Here is a 15,667-nt window from a genome sequence, read left to right as displayed (position 1 = left end):
ATGACGTTTTTCTGGCGTTTAACTCCAGACAGCAGCATGAACTTGGCGTTTAACGCCAAGTTACGTCGTCTATCCTCGCTCAAAGTATGGACTATTATATATTGCTGGAAAGCCCTGGATGTCTACTTTCCAACGCCGTTGAGAGCGCATCAATTGGACTCCTGTAGCTCCAGAAAATCCATTTCGAGTGCAGGGAGGTCAGGATCCAACAGCATCAGCAGTCCTTTTTCAGCCTAAGTCAGATTTTTGCTCAGCTCCCTCAATTTCAGCCAGAAAATACCTGAAATCACAGAAAAACACACAAACTCATAGTAAAGTCCAGAAATATGATTTTTGCCTAAAAACTAATATTATTTTACTAAAAACTAACTGAAACATGCTAAAATCTACATGAAATTACCCCCAAAAAGCGTATAAAATATCCGCTCATCAGACTTCTACAAAACTTCAAAGGATAACCACAGACACATGAGTAGTACCACCAATCAAAATTGTTGCATATACTTTTAATCTTAGCAACAACATTGAAGAAACCATCCTATATCACAAATATTAAATTAGAAATAATTACAATGATGACCAACACAAAAACAAAATTTCAAAGAAAGACAACTATAATAAGCAAAGTTACACATAGTTTACAACAATCCTAAAAATGTCAAATTAAGTTCCACTAACCGCATCATTTTCTCTTAATTCCTTAATACTCCTATTCATAGAGAGATTGACAAAATCATCATCGACATCAGCAACAATAAATCCATTACCAAGAATGATAGAGTCAATGAAGTATGACTCCAAAGGATCCAATCTACATATTTTATAGTCACAAAAAAGTTACTAAATACCAACATTAATGTCAATATACACAAAATACAAAACACCAATTAGAAGAAAAATTGATGCTCACCTAGTAATAAAGCATACAGCCTCTGGAATATCAGGATTGATCATGATTTTACTACAATCTATTACATTCTGAACTACAACCTTCCCTATCATTGGTAAAATAAAAATAATCAAAATCAATATATTATTTTTTGTGAAAAAAATAATATCAAAATAAACTTTATCATTCGAAAATAATACTAATTGAAGTCATAAAATTAAATATTATTATCAATAGTATATTAATAAGGACATAAACCTCTCTAACAATTCTTTTTTGAATGAGTTTATACTCAAAATATCATATTTATCACATGCTCCAGAGTTTCTAATCTTTCTATTATCTTTGTTTTTAATTTTGGGACTATTCATTTATAATTAGATTGACATTAATTAAAATATTAACTTTATTCACACATTATAATAACCTACTAATTTTTTATAAAACTTATGTAAATCAGGTGTAACTTAAATATTTGAAGCCATATGTTTAGTACTAAAATTCTTAACAAAACAATGAATTCTAAAAAAAAAAATTCAGAATACCTTCATAAATCTTGACCTTGACAGATTGGAATAAAATGATTGGCGGTTGCGAGACAGCATTCATAAGAGCCAACCGCATCTTTGTTAAAAAATCTCCAAATAAATTACAAGTGAGATAAGAGCTATAATATGACGTGTTCAACATAAGTACTAACTAATTTGTTTATTAATAGACTCCATAAATACGGACATATAAAGAATGAAAAAATCCAAATCAGATACTAAAAATCGCAACAAACAATAAACAATCAAATAAAATTCTAACCCATTTGAATACAACTGAATGAGAACTAATTTAAACTTTTTTCATCGTCAAGTTCAACATCAGAATAGTCACGAACACTTATCAGAAAACCCATGACATCTGATCACATCAAACAAAAAGAGATTAACACACAACAATGATTTATAACATACATATCCATTTTATTTATGATTAGAGTACATTTAAGATAGTAAATCATAATTATACCGATCAAGTATACTGAATCTTGTCCTATCTGAAGAACACTTTCAACAGTTTCTAATGAATATGAAGCCTCTGAAAACTGAACATCAAAAATTGGAATAACCTCCGTGTTAAACCGAAAAGCAACTTATATCGATGCTTTACAACTTTTGCTGCACCAATATTTGGAACTACCGTGAATCGAGATATAGAATACAACTCTCCTTCTTTGAGAATTTATCGGAATTGATTAATGACCTCCTTCTTCAAAGTACATTGTATCTTGTTCAACTTCATAAATCACATGACAACAAACACAATTTACAAATTTAAATAACAAAGTTAGTAGCATACTGTGTCTTGTTCACATGCAAACACAATACTATCACCATTAATAAGAAAGATTGAAGATCAAAATATGTTAGGAGTTTCAACTTGAAAATTTACATATGTATTAACCATATGAAAAATGGAATAAACATTTAAATATTCAGAAGACCACGGTAAATATAATTTGTTAAAAATAATAAGTTAGTTTCCTAATTTGATTCATTTAATTTTTAAAAATAAAAATGTGATTAAGTACAAATTTAATTGAAGGCACAACTCAAGCCACCACCGCCACCATTCATGGATCCTAATGTTGCGAAATCTATAAGATTTTTTTGTAGTAAACCACACAAGCCGCATTCTGTTTCATTTTATTGGGTAAGTGATATGTTTTTATGAATTATTGTATTTTATATATATGAGATAACTGTCTAAGCAGCTGAAAAATTAAACTACATTTAGAATTACTTCCTCGAGTGTCTTTTAAAGCGTACAAAAACCAACTATTGATGTAATCATATTAAAATTTAATTGAGAATAAATTATTATTTTTGTCTCTTAAATAGTTTAATTCTTTTGATAAAATAGATTTTAAAAGAATAATATATTAGTTTTCTAATTAAAATTATAATAAACTATTATTTTTTTCTTAAATAGTTTAATTCTTTTGATAAAATTGCTTTTAAAAAAAATGGTATATTAGTTTTTCTAATTTAAATTGTACCGGTTTACAAAAAAATGCACTATCTTCTAATAACTAACAAATAATTTATATATTCATTCCCATTTTTCTTAAAAACATTATTCGAAGTTTGATCCTTAAATTTTTTTATTTTTTTTTAATTGATTACCATTGGCAAAAGAAAAAGAAAACGGTTAGCATAAAATTACTAATTATAAAAGATAGAAAACTTTATTTTTAAATAAATTTACAAAAAATCGCTTCAAAATATGAGTGAATTTTTTTAACCATGAAAATAAATTTGTTTCTCTCACACTAATTTATAAATAATGTAACACACTCTAATTTTTAAGGAAGGTTGTTTAACTTCATAAATTATGTGGCACAAAATACAATATAAAATGATAAATTACATAGTCCAAAACATAAAGCTTGGTTAGTAGTTGAAAATTTTATACAACTTGTTGAACTCAACTACTTTTAAGAAAGTGCACACAAATTGATTAAGTTAAAATCACAATTGTTCAATTATTTTAAAAAACTTTTAGGATTTTCTAACTCCAAGTTAAATATTCAAAGTATACACCCAAACTTTTGACAAAAATCAAAAAAGAACATTCAAACCTTTTAATGAGAAAATATAAAAAACTGAAATTTTAGACCATGTCTTTTCACTAAATAGGCAATATTCAATTTAAGTGACTAATTGAAGAAACTAAATTTTCATTAAACTGATTTGAAAACACAGACTACACTTTTACACTATTCCAATTACTTTAGCATTTTTACCCTAGAATAAAATCTACAAACAACACAGGAAAGCTGAGAACAAAGAACGAAATAAAAGTTCTGCATCTTCGAACCGAATATAAAAGGTAGAAATAATATACCAAAACTCAGAACAAATTATACAGAAAATTCAGACTCTATTATGGGTAAACTTTCACTTGAGAAACTATAAAGCATGTCATTGTACTAAATGAGTATGTCATTTTCAAAAATCACTAAATGAGAACTACCACAATATGTGAGATAAGAAACTAAATAAAGATTCGTAGAATAGCAAATATAAAATTGAAAGAGAATCAGAAATTAAGCAAATAATGAGACTAAGTAGTATTAGTATTGAAGTATTCAGATGCATATATACATGTGGTTGGATCATTTCAATTTATGGTCCCCCTAAACCCTAAATCCTAAATCCTAGGAGAAATTTGCTGGGTAAAATCTGATAAAATTATAGATGTTTTTGAGGCATGGTGCCACCAAATTGTAGTTAGATGCGAAAAAAAAGACAGTGGATTAATCTATGATTTACTATTATCTAGATTACTTGGAGAATCAGGAACCAAAAACTCTTTGAAGATAAACAAATACAGGATAATGAAGTTTGGGAAGAAATCATTACCATTGGAAGGAATGGAAGAGGTGCAAACAACCAAGTGTAGTAGCCAAAAAAATTGTAAAGAAAAGCCGGAAGATGGAAGATGGGGTCAAGGGAGAAAAGAAAATAGAATTTATTGGTGTTATATGCAGAATTCATCAATGATAAAAATGTAACATGAGTGGGAGATCTTCTTATAAATGCTGAAAATATATTAGTGTGCTTCTTATCTAATGTTATTAACAAAGGAAACTTGGTAGAAGCTGAAATTGAAAGCATTGAAGATTTAGTGATAATAAGAACAAATCATTTGATGGTGCAGTGGCGTTGAAGAAGGATATTAGGAGCTGGACATACAACTTTCAAAGAAAAAAAATTCTTGAACCTGTTACAATTCAGGCAAACTAATGCAAAGGAATTTAAACACATGGACGAGTCTAATAAACATAGCACTACAAAAAATTATGTAGCAAGTTATTAGGCACTAATACTCCTGAAGTTGAGAGTGGTTGTGCTGCTCATTCGATGCTAGCAGCTGCATAGCAATCAAGACTATATCGTTTTTGTCAGTAATTATTTCCTATGTGTACATGAGTTGTGTTCTTTTGAATTTGCTAAAGTTAGTGCTTAGGAGGAGAATTGACATATCAAATTATCAATCCTTCAGGTTTTGTAGCATGGTTTATGGAGATCATTAGTCCTAACTATTGATTGAGATTTGTAGGCTTAGATGCAGATAGATTTTGCTCTAATCTTGCTTTTACATTTATAATCAAAGTAGAATTCCTTGAATTAGTTTCTAAAATCTTTGTAACACTTTTCTTAGACGTTTCATAGGCAGTTTAGTTCATCCTCTATGGTTGTTAGTTAGTTAGTGTTGAAGCACAAGAATTCCAAAGTATACACTCCAACTTGTATTCAATAAGCTCTGACAATTTCAACCAAAGTTTTATGAAGATATTTATTTAGAAGTATCACTCTGTAGTATAGAAAAAATATTTGACCAAAGTGTCATTGGTGTAAATGTTGAAGTTTGATAAATTGAGCTTAAAAATTCAGAATCAAATTCTACTTTCCTATGGGGAAGATCTAAGATATATTCATGTTTAGGGTTTGCTTGGTTGGGGGTAAAATTGGGTGGAAAATTCTGTATATTTTATGCATTAAGTTTATTTATGAAAATTTTGACTTCATTTTTACCCCACAATTAAAAATACCCTTAAGGGCTTAGAAAAAGATCAAGCAACAAAATAACTTGCTAGATAGAAAAAAGTCTGATTTGTTTGCTTCATATAACTATTACTTTTTGACTGACTGTATATTCCATCAATGGCTGTCTTTTGATTGATGAAATTGTATGGATTAGAATCATACATGACCCATTTGCTTAGCTTTATATTACTAAACTTTCTTTCTAACCATTTTAACCACAGGCTTGAACCAATCTAGATCATGAATCATGAGCAAAATTTGCACAATCAAGCTTGTGCTCTGTCATTGGATTCATAAAGCATAGTTTGCAAAACTCAGCATTTCTATTGAAGTTCTGATTCTACTCATTCTGAAAATTATTTTCCTTCAAATGCACAACATCTCAAGCATTGGCATATTCTAGAGTGACACACAAGTTAAACGAAAATTCAACTCAAGTAAGAACACATTAAATAAGCACTGTCCTATCCGAAGAACATATTAAAACTAAACCACCATGATTGATTGTCTAGTTCTCTTGAATCCATGCCCTTGTAGAATAAAAAAAATAAAGTAATAAATAGCAAAATTTCAATTATCAATAGATTCCAAAAACCAACACAAGTTAAACAAAGCAAGTGATCAACATATCCATGTCTTTGTATTAAATAAAATGTTTGAAAGAATGACAAATGAAGAAAATCACAGAAAAATTGCCAAGGATGGAACTGTGTACTAATGCGACAGATATATAGCATTAAATATAGCTTTTAAATTATTCACATAGACATTCTATCAAGCAGTATTCATGCATTAATTTACACAGATAAGATTATGCATACTAAACAATTAAGAAAGACCTCATACCAATAACAACAACAACAAAAAAAATTGGAATCATAAAATTGTGAATTATAATTTTCCACATTTCACATAGCTTCTTTTAATGTTGAAAAACCTTCTATTGAAATATCTGATTCAACTCAAAACAAAACAACATTAAATAGACTGAATCTGCACCAGAGAGTAAACTTGAAAAATTAAACAAAATTTTGAAAACATATATAATAACTCTCGGATTAAAAAAGTCTCAAAACATATATAACAACTCACTGATTTATCCATGACCACAATATGAAGAAAAGCAAGTTCGTCAATCTCCTCTCTGGGATCACATAAACTCCACATCTTGATCACTGTAACAGTTATTTTTCAATACTCCTTCCAAGGAGTGATGTTACGAAGGCATTGTTGTGAATCGGTTGACACCATACAAATCTCATTTGCTGCATCCATCGCCAGAACCAGCACAAGAAATGAAAGGATATACCCAATGTTGAATAATAATTTAGAGAAGAAAGAGCATACGAAAGGAAACTCTTTTTTTGGGACCAATAAAGCAATTTGAAAAATCAGAAATAACAAATTCCAATAACATTCAAAATCAATGAAATGAAAACTCTAATACACCTACTCCAAAAGAATTTCAACTAAAGTACAGCCAGTAGATATTAGAATCATCATGATCAACAGCAACCCTAAAGAATAGCTATTCGAATCCATCAGTCACTTCCACATAAAAAAATGACTCAGTTAGATACAAAATCACGGTAAAGAAGTAGAAGTAGTTACAATTACCGATTTGATAGGCAACTACAAATTTAAATAGAGTACCTGTGTAGTAAATTCTACTGTTCCCTGTGATTGCTAACAGGAAACATTCGTCAAATCAATGAAAAATTCTATGCATGTTCTGACAGAAGATCTTCACCATGTTACCATCATATGGGAAAGAGAAGCTCTTTAACGCCGCTATCATCGGAACCCAAGAAACGCTGCAGCAGGAAAATATATCGTCGTTGAGCGACATGGAATGGAGAGCCTGGGAAGACCTGTTGAGCGACATGAAATGGACAGCCAGCGCTCCCTTCATATAGCGGGTAGCTTTTTCAGGTCTACGAAAGAGATGTTGAGTGACATAAAATGGAAAGCCTGGGAAGGAGAAGAACGTAAATGCCATCATGCCTTGTGGAAAAGACCCCTAAAATTGAAATAGGAACCGGAGTGAAAAGGGGTTTATAGGGTATGGGATAAGAAAAAGTAAAATAGGATAACTGTGGAAAAGGGGTTTATAGGGATGAAGCAAATTGAAAGGATATCGAGAATGGGTGAGGATTTCACATAATGATTTTATCTTGGAAGAGAAATTTTTCTATCACATCAACATTTCTCTATTCAATCAAAACTAAAATCTTACAGAAAAATAAAAAAGAATAGTCTAACATTCTATTCGTTATATAGAATTGAATTGCATCTTTAGATAACTTAAATTTCAATTGGAAATAAAATAAAATTTAATGATTAAATGAATTAATAAAATTTTAGGTTTAAATTAAATTTCAATATTTAAAATATTTATAAAATAAATTAAAATTTTTTAACAAATAACTTCATCTTTTATTAATATAATATAATTTTTAAATAATAAATATATTTATTTATTAAACAATATGAAATTATTTAAATACATCTAAAAATTTTAAGAGTTAATTTTTTTAAAAGTAGGTGTGCACTAGTTTTTACGAAATAATTTTTTTAAGAGTATTTATTACATCTAATAATCTAAACACATCTAAAAATTTAAATAACTTAAATTTCAGTATGTGTGCACCATTCTTTAAGAGTTAATTTTTTTTATATACAAAAAACAAATAGATATGATACAATTTAAACAAAAAAATAACTAAGTAACTTAGATCATAAATCTATAACATAAAACTATAAGAAATTTTTTTGAATAAAACTTAAGTTTTAAATATATTAATAAAAAATTTACAACTAACTCTTACAAAAAAATAAATTATTTACTAATGAATAAAAAAATCATCAACTCATTAAAAAAATGATATTATAAAAATATATAATGAACATTTTAAAAAAATAGCTAATAGATATTATTCGACACAAAAAACCTAACAATAAAAGCCTCTTTAAAAAATGTATATAACAATTAAAGAGTTTTTAGCAAATAAGTTTTAAGCTTAAAATAAATTATTTTTTATACAGAAGAATTGTATAATTTTTCTACATCTTTTGCTCCTCTATGAATTTAACAAAATTTTGAACAAAAAATAAAATATAGACCCCAAATAGAATAAAAAATAAACAGAAAAAGAATACTTCTAAAACAAATCTCAACTTTTTCAACAAATAATTCATATAGCATAGAGAAGAAACTACTTACCAAATTATATTTTTTGAAAAACTTCTTTGTAAACAACATTTTTATGTGAGATTACACATTTCAACATCTTCATTAGATAATAATATCTTCAATCCTGACCTTGTCGTCACTCTGGATATTGCAACATACAACTGACCATGAGAAAAAAATCGCTCTTCGAAGATATATACCGACCAAAGCTAATGTTTGCCCTTGACTCTTATTAATAGTCATTGCAAAACAAAGTCTAACTGGAAACTTTCTACGCTGAAATTTAAACGGGGTTCTAGGATCACTGGGTATTAAATTCATCCGAGGAATAAAAACTTTGTCACCAATGTTACTTCCGGACACAATTTCAGCCCCAATAATGTTCTCTACAAGATCTTGAACAATGAGTCGAGTTCCATTACACAATCCATTTGCTATGTTTCGTAACAAAATAATGGGAACACCTTTCTTCAATTTAAGAACATGTAATCTGGTTCAAAAAATCAGTTGTTGACCAATTAGTGTCAATCCCATCTTGACAATCACTGTGACAAATAGAGTTAGAACTCAAATAAACCTTCTCAGGCCCAGGAAAACTGTCAACAACAAAGTCATTTATCTGTTGCACAATATCAACAGTAGGAGCAAGTATACCACATTCTTGAAAATAAGAAACATTACCATAGTTATCATGAATATTTGAATATATAGCTGAAACAATATCCTGAATAGGATCGTCAGTTAGAGGAATAAGTAAATCACTTGGAATATCAACAATTATTTCATACTCCTTTTGATTCCCACAAGAACCTTCACCAATCTTTAAAATCCAGTCTGAGAATTCCTTTATTTCATCCAAATTTGACAAAACAGAGTTCTTTCCCAACCTAAGATTTTTTATCAACCACATAAACCACATTACCTTACAATGCTTCCAAATAATTGACGAATTAATTGAAGTCATAACTATTTCAGCACGAGTTTCTTTTGGAATAACTGGCAACACTTGTCTAAAATCACCACCAAGAACAATAACTTTTCCACCAAACGGAATATCACGAGCCGAAGCAACATTTGAACTCATTAGGTCATGGAAAGTTCTATCAAGCGCTTCAAATGCCAACTTGTTCATCATGGGTGCCTCATCCCATATTATTAGAGAAGCACGACAGATGAGTTCTGCTCTCTAACTTTCTTTCTTAATACTACAAACATATTCCTCATTCAGCTCAATGGGGATGCAAAACAATGAGTGTGCAGTCCTCCCATTAGGGAGCAATAAAGATGCAATACCACTAGAAGCAACATTTAAAATAATTCTCCATTCTGATCGAAGACAGAAAGACAACAATCTCGACAGAAATGTTTTTCTAGTTCCACCAAATCCATACACAAAAAAGAATCTAGGTCTTTTATTGGCAACTGTATCAATTATTCTCTCATAGATCAGTTTTTGCTCATCTGTCAATTTGTCCAAATTCGCATCATGTTCTTCCCGAAGTTGATCTACATCATAATTCATCTCATTCATAATCATAGAATTTGAGAAATGAGAAACCAAATCTTGATTAGGAAAAGGCATTTGGGAATAATCTTTCAAGCTTCTGCCATTCATTTGCAATAATTTTTCAACTTCAATCAAACAAAGAACTTTAAGTTCCTCTTCTGTCATCACGAGCTCTACAAAGTAACTGAGAAAAAAAGGCACATGAATTACAAATAAAAGGTAAACTTATCATGATATAACCATCTACAAATAAACTTACTGAATAATAATAAATAGAAAAAGACTTTGAAAAAATACCTTGTAGTTGCAACTCCCGTCTTCTATAATATAAAATGTCATCAGCTAACAATCTCCAAGTGTCTCTCCAAACCAACTCTGGTTTGTTCATTGAATTAGATGCTAACAGTGTAACAAACAACTGACGCAACTGAAAATCAGATGACAATTCTGTAGTTTCTTTAATAGCATTAATGAACTCCTGATCATCACTCAATAAACCAAGAGCATTGCACGCAGCCTTGAAAGAATCATATACAACACCATCAATAGTGCGGATGCTTTCAAAACTTTTACAACCCCTTTGAACATTGAGCAGCAAACGCAGATAAAATATCTCACCCCAACCAACTTGGATAAAAATTAGCCTTCCAATTGAGAACCCTTTCTGCCTTGGAACCCATTCTTGAGAATCACGCAAGTAAACAAAATGATTTGGAAATTCAGAATATAATAACTGATTACCATGCGGGAACTTAAGATTAGCTCGCATCCACGTAGTAAACATTGTATCGTTATACTTGTTCTTCTCAATAATTTCAGGAATCTTATCATGATCAGTGAATAATAGATTCTGCTTTCCAGGAAAATGGAATATCAACTGCTGAACAGATGGCCACTTATGATGAATATCAAATGCAAATAGTCTCCAAGCAGATTCACAAGGCGCTAGATAGCGACAATCATAGAATTGCTTAATCTCATCAACATCTTGACCACCATTTTTCTGAGTTTGTACATTTCTAATTGATGCAGTGACGTGGTCTGGCCCCTTGTTTATGTATTTAAACAAATACTTGATGACATTTGACTTGTTACAAACTCCAAATTGATATGAGCTTGATATTTCATAAGGAGCATAGGATTATAAGGAACAACAAATCGATTATCCACATCCACACCATTTATTTTATAAGTAATCCCCATATTTCGCCTTCTATATATTAGATAACCATCTTTATCAAAACCTGTTGCATCAACAAATTTCTTGGGATAGAATTTAGAACAGTCACCATTTCTCATGCAAGGAGAAGAAGGTCTTAATTTACCACAAGGACCATGAATCATATATTTGGTAACAACACTATACAACTTTAGAAATCTAATTGGATCCGGTAACTCAGCTGATATAACCTCATCCATGATTTCAGTTGTTTGTAACTTACCCACATTTTGAAGCCAAACCAAAATATATGCATGTGGCAAACCCCTTTTTTGAAATTCAATTGTATACATCCCTAAACAAAAGAAAAATTTAATTTTGCATATATAACTCATTATTAAATAAGCAGAAATAATCACATAAAACTTACCGGCATTCACAGGTCCAAAGAAGATTCCATCCTTCAAATCAGTCATCAAAGATTAAATTTTCAACTCAAACAACCTACATGCAAGATCAGGCCGATCAGATATAGCAATATGAGACCGTTCAGTGTATCTTTGAAACTCCAGCCAACTTGGGTTGCAAGTTATAGTAATAAATAAATCAGGATAACCATATTATTTGCAAATAGACATAGCATCTTAACAATTATTAAACATATATCTTCTGCCCCCAGTAAAAGAAGACGGTAACACAATCCTGATTCCAATGGAACACGCATCAACATCTCCTCGTTCCATGGCTTCTTCAACCCCTTGAGAGATGAGATCTTATATTTTTCTGGTCAAATCTAATTAACATAAGACGCTGTGATTCAACCATACTAAACAAATCAACAATAAATTGTTGAAATAATCTTCTAGACTTGAGTATCGTCTCAAACTCATTTTCTCGTTCTTGGATTCGAAAACAAATAAATTTACGTAGAGAAACTTTTTGTCTTTTTGGTATATTTTCTCTACTTCTAACACAACGGTATGGTATATCTTCCTGGTATCCATCTTCACCATATGGGAATAGTAAAGGATATTGTAACGGCCAGTACAACGTATGTGTCTCATAAATGTGTTTTAAGTCTCCATTCCTCCACTGAACAAGAATATCACGTGCAGTATTCGATCCATCAAAATCCCCAATAATAAGACCAGCAAGTTTAGAAACTATGGGCTCATTATACACTCGAGGGTCTGCTGCTCGATGTTTAACCAAACGAATGGAAAAAGCCTCAGTAGGATGTTGCTGATAGAACTCTTTCGCCATTCGAAAAGATTTTGCAACGACATTATTCTCATCAAGCATCTTTAATAAATCTTCAATTAATGTTGAATCCAAAGAACCCGTACGACTGCTAAAGCTACATATAAAAACAATTGTCAAGTAAAAACATATAAACTAATGGAAAACAAATACGAAAATACAACAATTGGGATTTCATCAACCATACTCAAACCATACCAAAAAATTCCCTCTCTATTTGCCAGTTCATTCTCAGTGTCAAAAATATACAACTCAGCAAATTTCAGTTATTGCCCAGGCATGGGGAGTAAACTACCAATTGTATGGTAATTCTGGCCACAGTGTGTAACACTCTAATATTTAAATCCTTATACTCGAGTCAAAAGTCAATGATATTATGGTGGTACGATTCTCAGGTGGATTTGTAATATATAAAATATAAGCGTAATTGAAAGGAGTATTAATCGAGAAGCCTGAAAAGAGTAAAAATAAAATCGCAAAATGTATCACTCACGTTTCGACAACAAAAAGATAATCCGCAAAGCTGAAAGCGATATACGGACAAAGGCATAAAGGAGATTAAGAGATAGATAACAGATAGATATATATATAAAATAAGTAAATAGCCATTAGTCGGGACCTGCGAAGTTTAGGCCGGCTAGGGTACAGTATGAAAGTAATTGACAACAGGATCTCCTAATTTCTCCCAAATAGAACATGAAAGCCCCCATAGGCAAGTTCAAAAGAGTTCAATACATAACATAAGTTCTTCAAAATAAAAGTGGAGAGCTTCTAAGAAAAATATAAAGTAGAGAATATAAAAAATTTTGCCGTCTCTCAGAAGAACCGCAACTCACTTTTGAGCACCTGACCCTGTATCTGAAAAATAAGAGATATATACGAAATGAGAACCCCGGGTCCATGGGTTCCCAGTACGATAAAAGTGCCAAATAAATACAATGCACTGCAATAAAAAGTCACTAAGAATCCTATAATTCTTTCCACAAAGCATTCACCCTATGTTCTCGCTAATCCATAAATAGGCAACTGTCATAAGAGAAGGCTAAATCTAATTCATCTCTCAAATGCTTCCCAACTTGCTAACTCTCCAACAACTCAGAATCAGAATCATAAATCAAACCATCACCGGTTATTTTGTCTCAGCAATTCTATATGAATACATTATATCCTCACCTGGAGCTAGTGAAAATCACTTCATTGCGTCTACCCAGGGAGCTCAAATTATCTCATTCAATAATCATCCTCATTGTTCAACCACATCATCAATTCGTCTCATCAAGAACAGCCCTCAGCGTCCACCGACACCGGCATGAGGGACCTCTCAGTGGTACAAACACAAGCAATATAGGTAAGTAATACACAATTAAGGTACAAGTAGAACAAGTGGCACATAATCAGATAGCATAACATATATGAGGAAGCAATCCAAAACAAATAGGCAAACCCAAACAATTTAAACATATGCAAATGTATGCCTGCCCTATGGATGATGATATCATCTGTCGGTTATATAGCCAACCCGACACGTCCTGGTAGCTAACCATGGACAGAAACACCCATTGCGGAGCAAGTAAGTTTGAGCTACAACCCCCTTGCTACTACCCGCTCAACCTAGAGCCAGTGGAATAATCACTACTACGGCTACTACCCAAGCGGGTGTTTAAAAGCTCAACCTAGAGCGAGTGGAATCACCACTACTGCTGCTACTTCCCAGGCGTCACAGTCTCTGACTTGGAGCAAGTGGGACGAACCACAACTCTTGCTACTACTCAGGTATCTCAAGCATTGACCCGGAGCAAGCGGGACGAACCACAATCTTTGCTACTGCCCAGGTATCTCAAACATATATTCATTCAATCTCAATTCATATTATCAATCCTCATTGTTATCAAATCTCAAACATTAACCTGGAGCAAGCGGGACAAACCATCACCTTTACTACTACCCAGGTATCACAAATACATATTTACTCATAGTCACCCTTCATTATTATCAATTCTCAGACAATGACCTGGAGCAAGCGGAACGAACCACGACCCTTGCTATTACCCAGGTATCACAGATACACATTTATTCAAAAATCCATAATTAAACTCATTTATCATAATCCAACTTCCCCATCTCATACCCGGTGCAAGTGGACAACGCCACTGCCTACTACCCGGGGTCACACGTCACATTCAACACTTTCCATCATTATTCATTTACCACATTCATTAATCATATATGCATCTCCGGAATACTTGCCACATATTCAAGCTTCCTCAATCAATCATAACCATTTAACCATTAATCATATAAATGTACGTACTCAGCCATATTTCAATGCTTGTCACAGCCATCTGACTCATAACATATACAGTACTCTCACCATCATCCTCAATAACTCATACAATCACCATTAATCATCATTCATCATTGATTCTCAATTTTCTTCACCCACAAGTTACCACATTCCCTAGCTTCTTTTCATTATTAGGCATACTATAAGTATTGAGGACATAAAGGGTGAGATTGAAGACTTAGGAGTGTAGAATTTGGCCTTAAAATCTCAAAAATCAACTTTGGAATGAAAATAGGGTCACGAGTGCGCGTCGCCCACGCGCACACGTGGAAGGCAGCAAGACACAGCGACGCGTACGTGTCCCCCATGCGCACGTGTGGAAGGGAGAAAAGCCAAGTGACGCCTACGCGTACGCGTGGGTGCGTTTTGTGCCCCAGGCACAAAACCAGCACAACTCAGGCACAACTCTCGGGAATTTGGCTGGGCAATTGGTGCAGCACATCGACGCGTACACGTGGGCCATGCGCACGTGTGGATGGTGCATTTTCGAAAACGACGCATGTGCGTCGGCCACGCCTACGCGTGGGTGAGCATTCTACCAAAAATTATACTAAGTTAAAAAGCTGCAGAATTCACTGTTTTCAAACCCCAAACTTCCAAAACACATAACTTCTTCTACAAAATTCCTTTTCAAATTATTTCTGAACCGTTGGAAAGATCGTTGAATAAACTTTTATAAAAATCCAATTTTGAAGAATTCCAAACTCCGTGGAC

The 15,667-nt window shown here is 32.2% G+C and overlaps 3 protein-coding genes across 3 annotated transcripts in view; all 3 read right to left on the bottom strand.

Annotated features, from left to right (window-relative positions):
• LOC107480304 (uncharacterized) overlaps window positions 1-1,513 on the bottom strand; it is a 5,232-nt gene extending 3,719 nt beyond the window's left edge. Inside the window, exons 1-4 of the mRNA XM_052258439.1 lie at window positions 1,435-1,513; window positions 911-995; window positions 679-811; window positions 467-538 (exon numbers count right to left, since the gene is read on the bottom strand). Of these exons, the coding sequence (XP_052114399.1) occupies window positions 467-538; window positions 679-811; window positions 911-995; window positions 1,435-1,513 (369 nt within the window). The remainder of the gene's footprint in view (window positions 1-466; window positions 539-678; window positions 812-910; window positions 996-1,434) is intronic.
• A 211-nt stretch (window positions 1,514-1,724) lies between these two features.
• On the bottom strand, window positions 1,725-9,818 carry LOC127745579 (uncharacterized). Its single transcript, XM_052258438.1, has 4 exons — window positions 9,261-9,818; window positions 8,945-9,151; window positions 1,907-1,982; window positions 1,725-1,798 (listed from the first exon to the last, which is right to left on the bottom strand). Exons 1-4 carry the CDS (start codon window positions 9,816-9,818, stop codon window positions 1,725-1,727), a joined length of 915 nt encoding a protein of 304 aa, XP_052114398.1.
• A 51-nt stretch (window positions 9,819-9,869) lies between these two features.
• On the bottom strand, window positions 9,870-11,609 carry LOC127745578 (uncharacterized). Its single transcript, XM_052258437.1, has 4 exons — window positions 11,516-11,609; window positions 11,286-11,434; window positions 10,488-11,238; window positions 9,870-10,363 (listed from the first exon to the last, which is right to left on the bottom strand). Exons 1-4 carry the CDS (start codon window positions 11,607-11,609, stop codon window positions 9,870-9,872), a joined length of 1,488 nt encoding a protein of 495 aa, XP_052114397.1.
• Window positions 11,610-15,667: the final 4,058 nt, after the last annotated feature.

Source organism: Arachis duranensis, chromosome 3 (assembly GCF_000817695.3).
Source record: "Arachis duranensis cultivar V14167 chromosome 3, aradu.V14167.gnm2.J7QH, whole genome shotgun sequence".
In the NCBI taxonomy this organism is placed as follows: domain Eukaryota; kingdom Viridiplantae; phylum Streptophyta; class Magnoliopsida; order Fabales; family Fabaceae; genus Arachis; species Arachis duranensis.
Note: the sequence above shows the minus strand (reverse complement) of the source record. Positions and strands in the feature narration are given on the sequence as shown.

Coding starts and splice junctions, on each gene's coding strand:
- LOC127745578 (XM_052258437.1), bottom strand. CDS start 11,609: ATGGATGAGGTTATATCAGCTGAGTTACCGGATCCAATTAGATTTCTA. Junction 11,239..11,285: donor CTCATATCAATTTGGAGTTT/GTAACAAGTCAA, acceptor TACATAAACAAG/GGGCCAGACCACGTCACTGC. Junction 10,364..10,487: donor ACGGGAGTTGCAACTACAAG/GTATTTTTTCAA, acceptor GTTACTTTGTAG/AGCTCGTGATGACAGAAGAG.
- LOC127745579 (XM_052258438.1), bottom strand. CDS start 9,818: ATGATGAACAAGTTGGCATTTGAAGCGCTTGATAGAACTTTCCATGAC. Junction 9,152..9,260: donor GTTTTCCTGGGCCTGAGAAG/GTTTATTTGAGT, acceptor CTTAAATTGAAG/AAAGGTGTTCCCATTATTTT. Junction 1,983..8,944: donor TTCAGCGTAGAAAGTTTCCA/GTTAGACTTTGT, acceptor TTTGATGTTCAG/TTTTCAGAGGCTTCATATTC.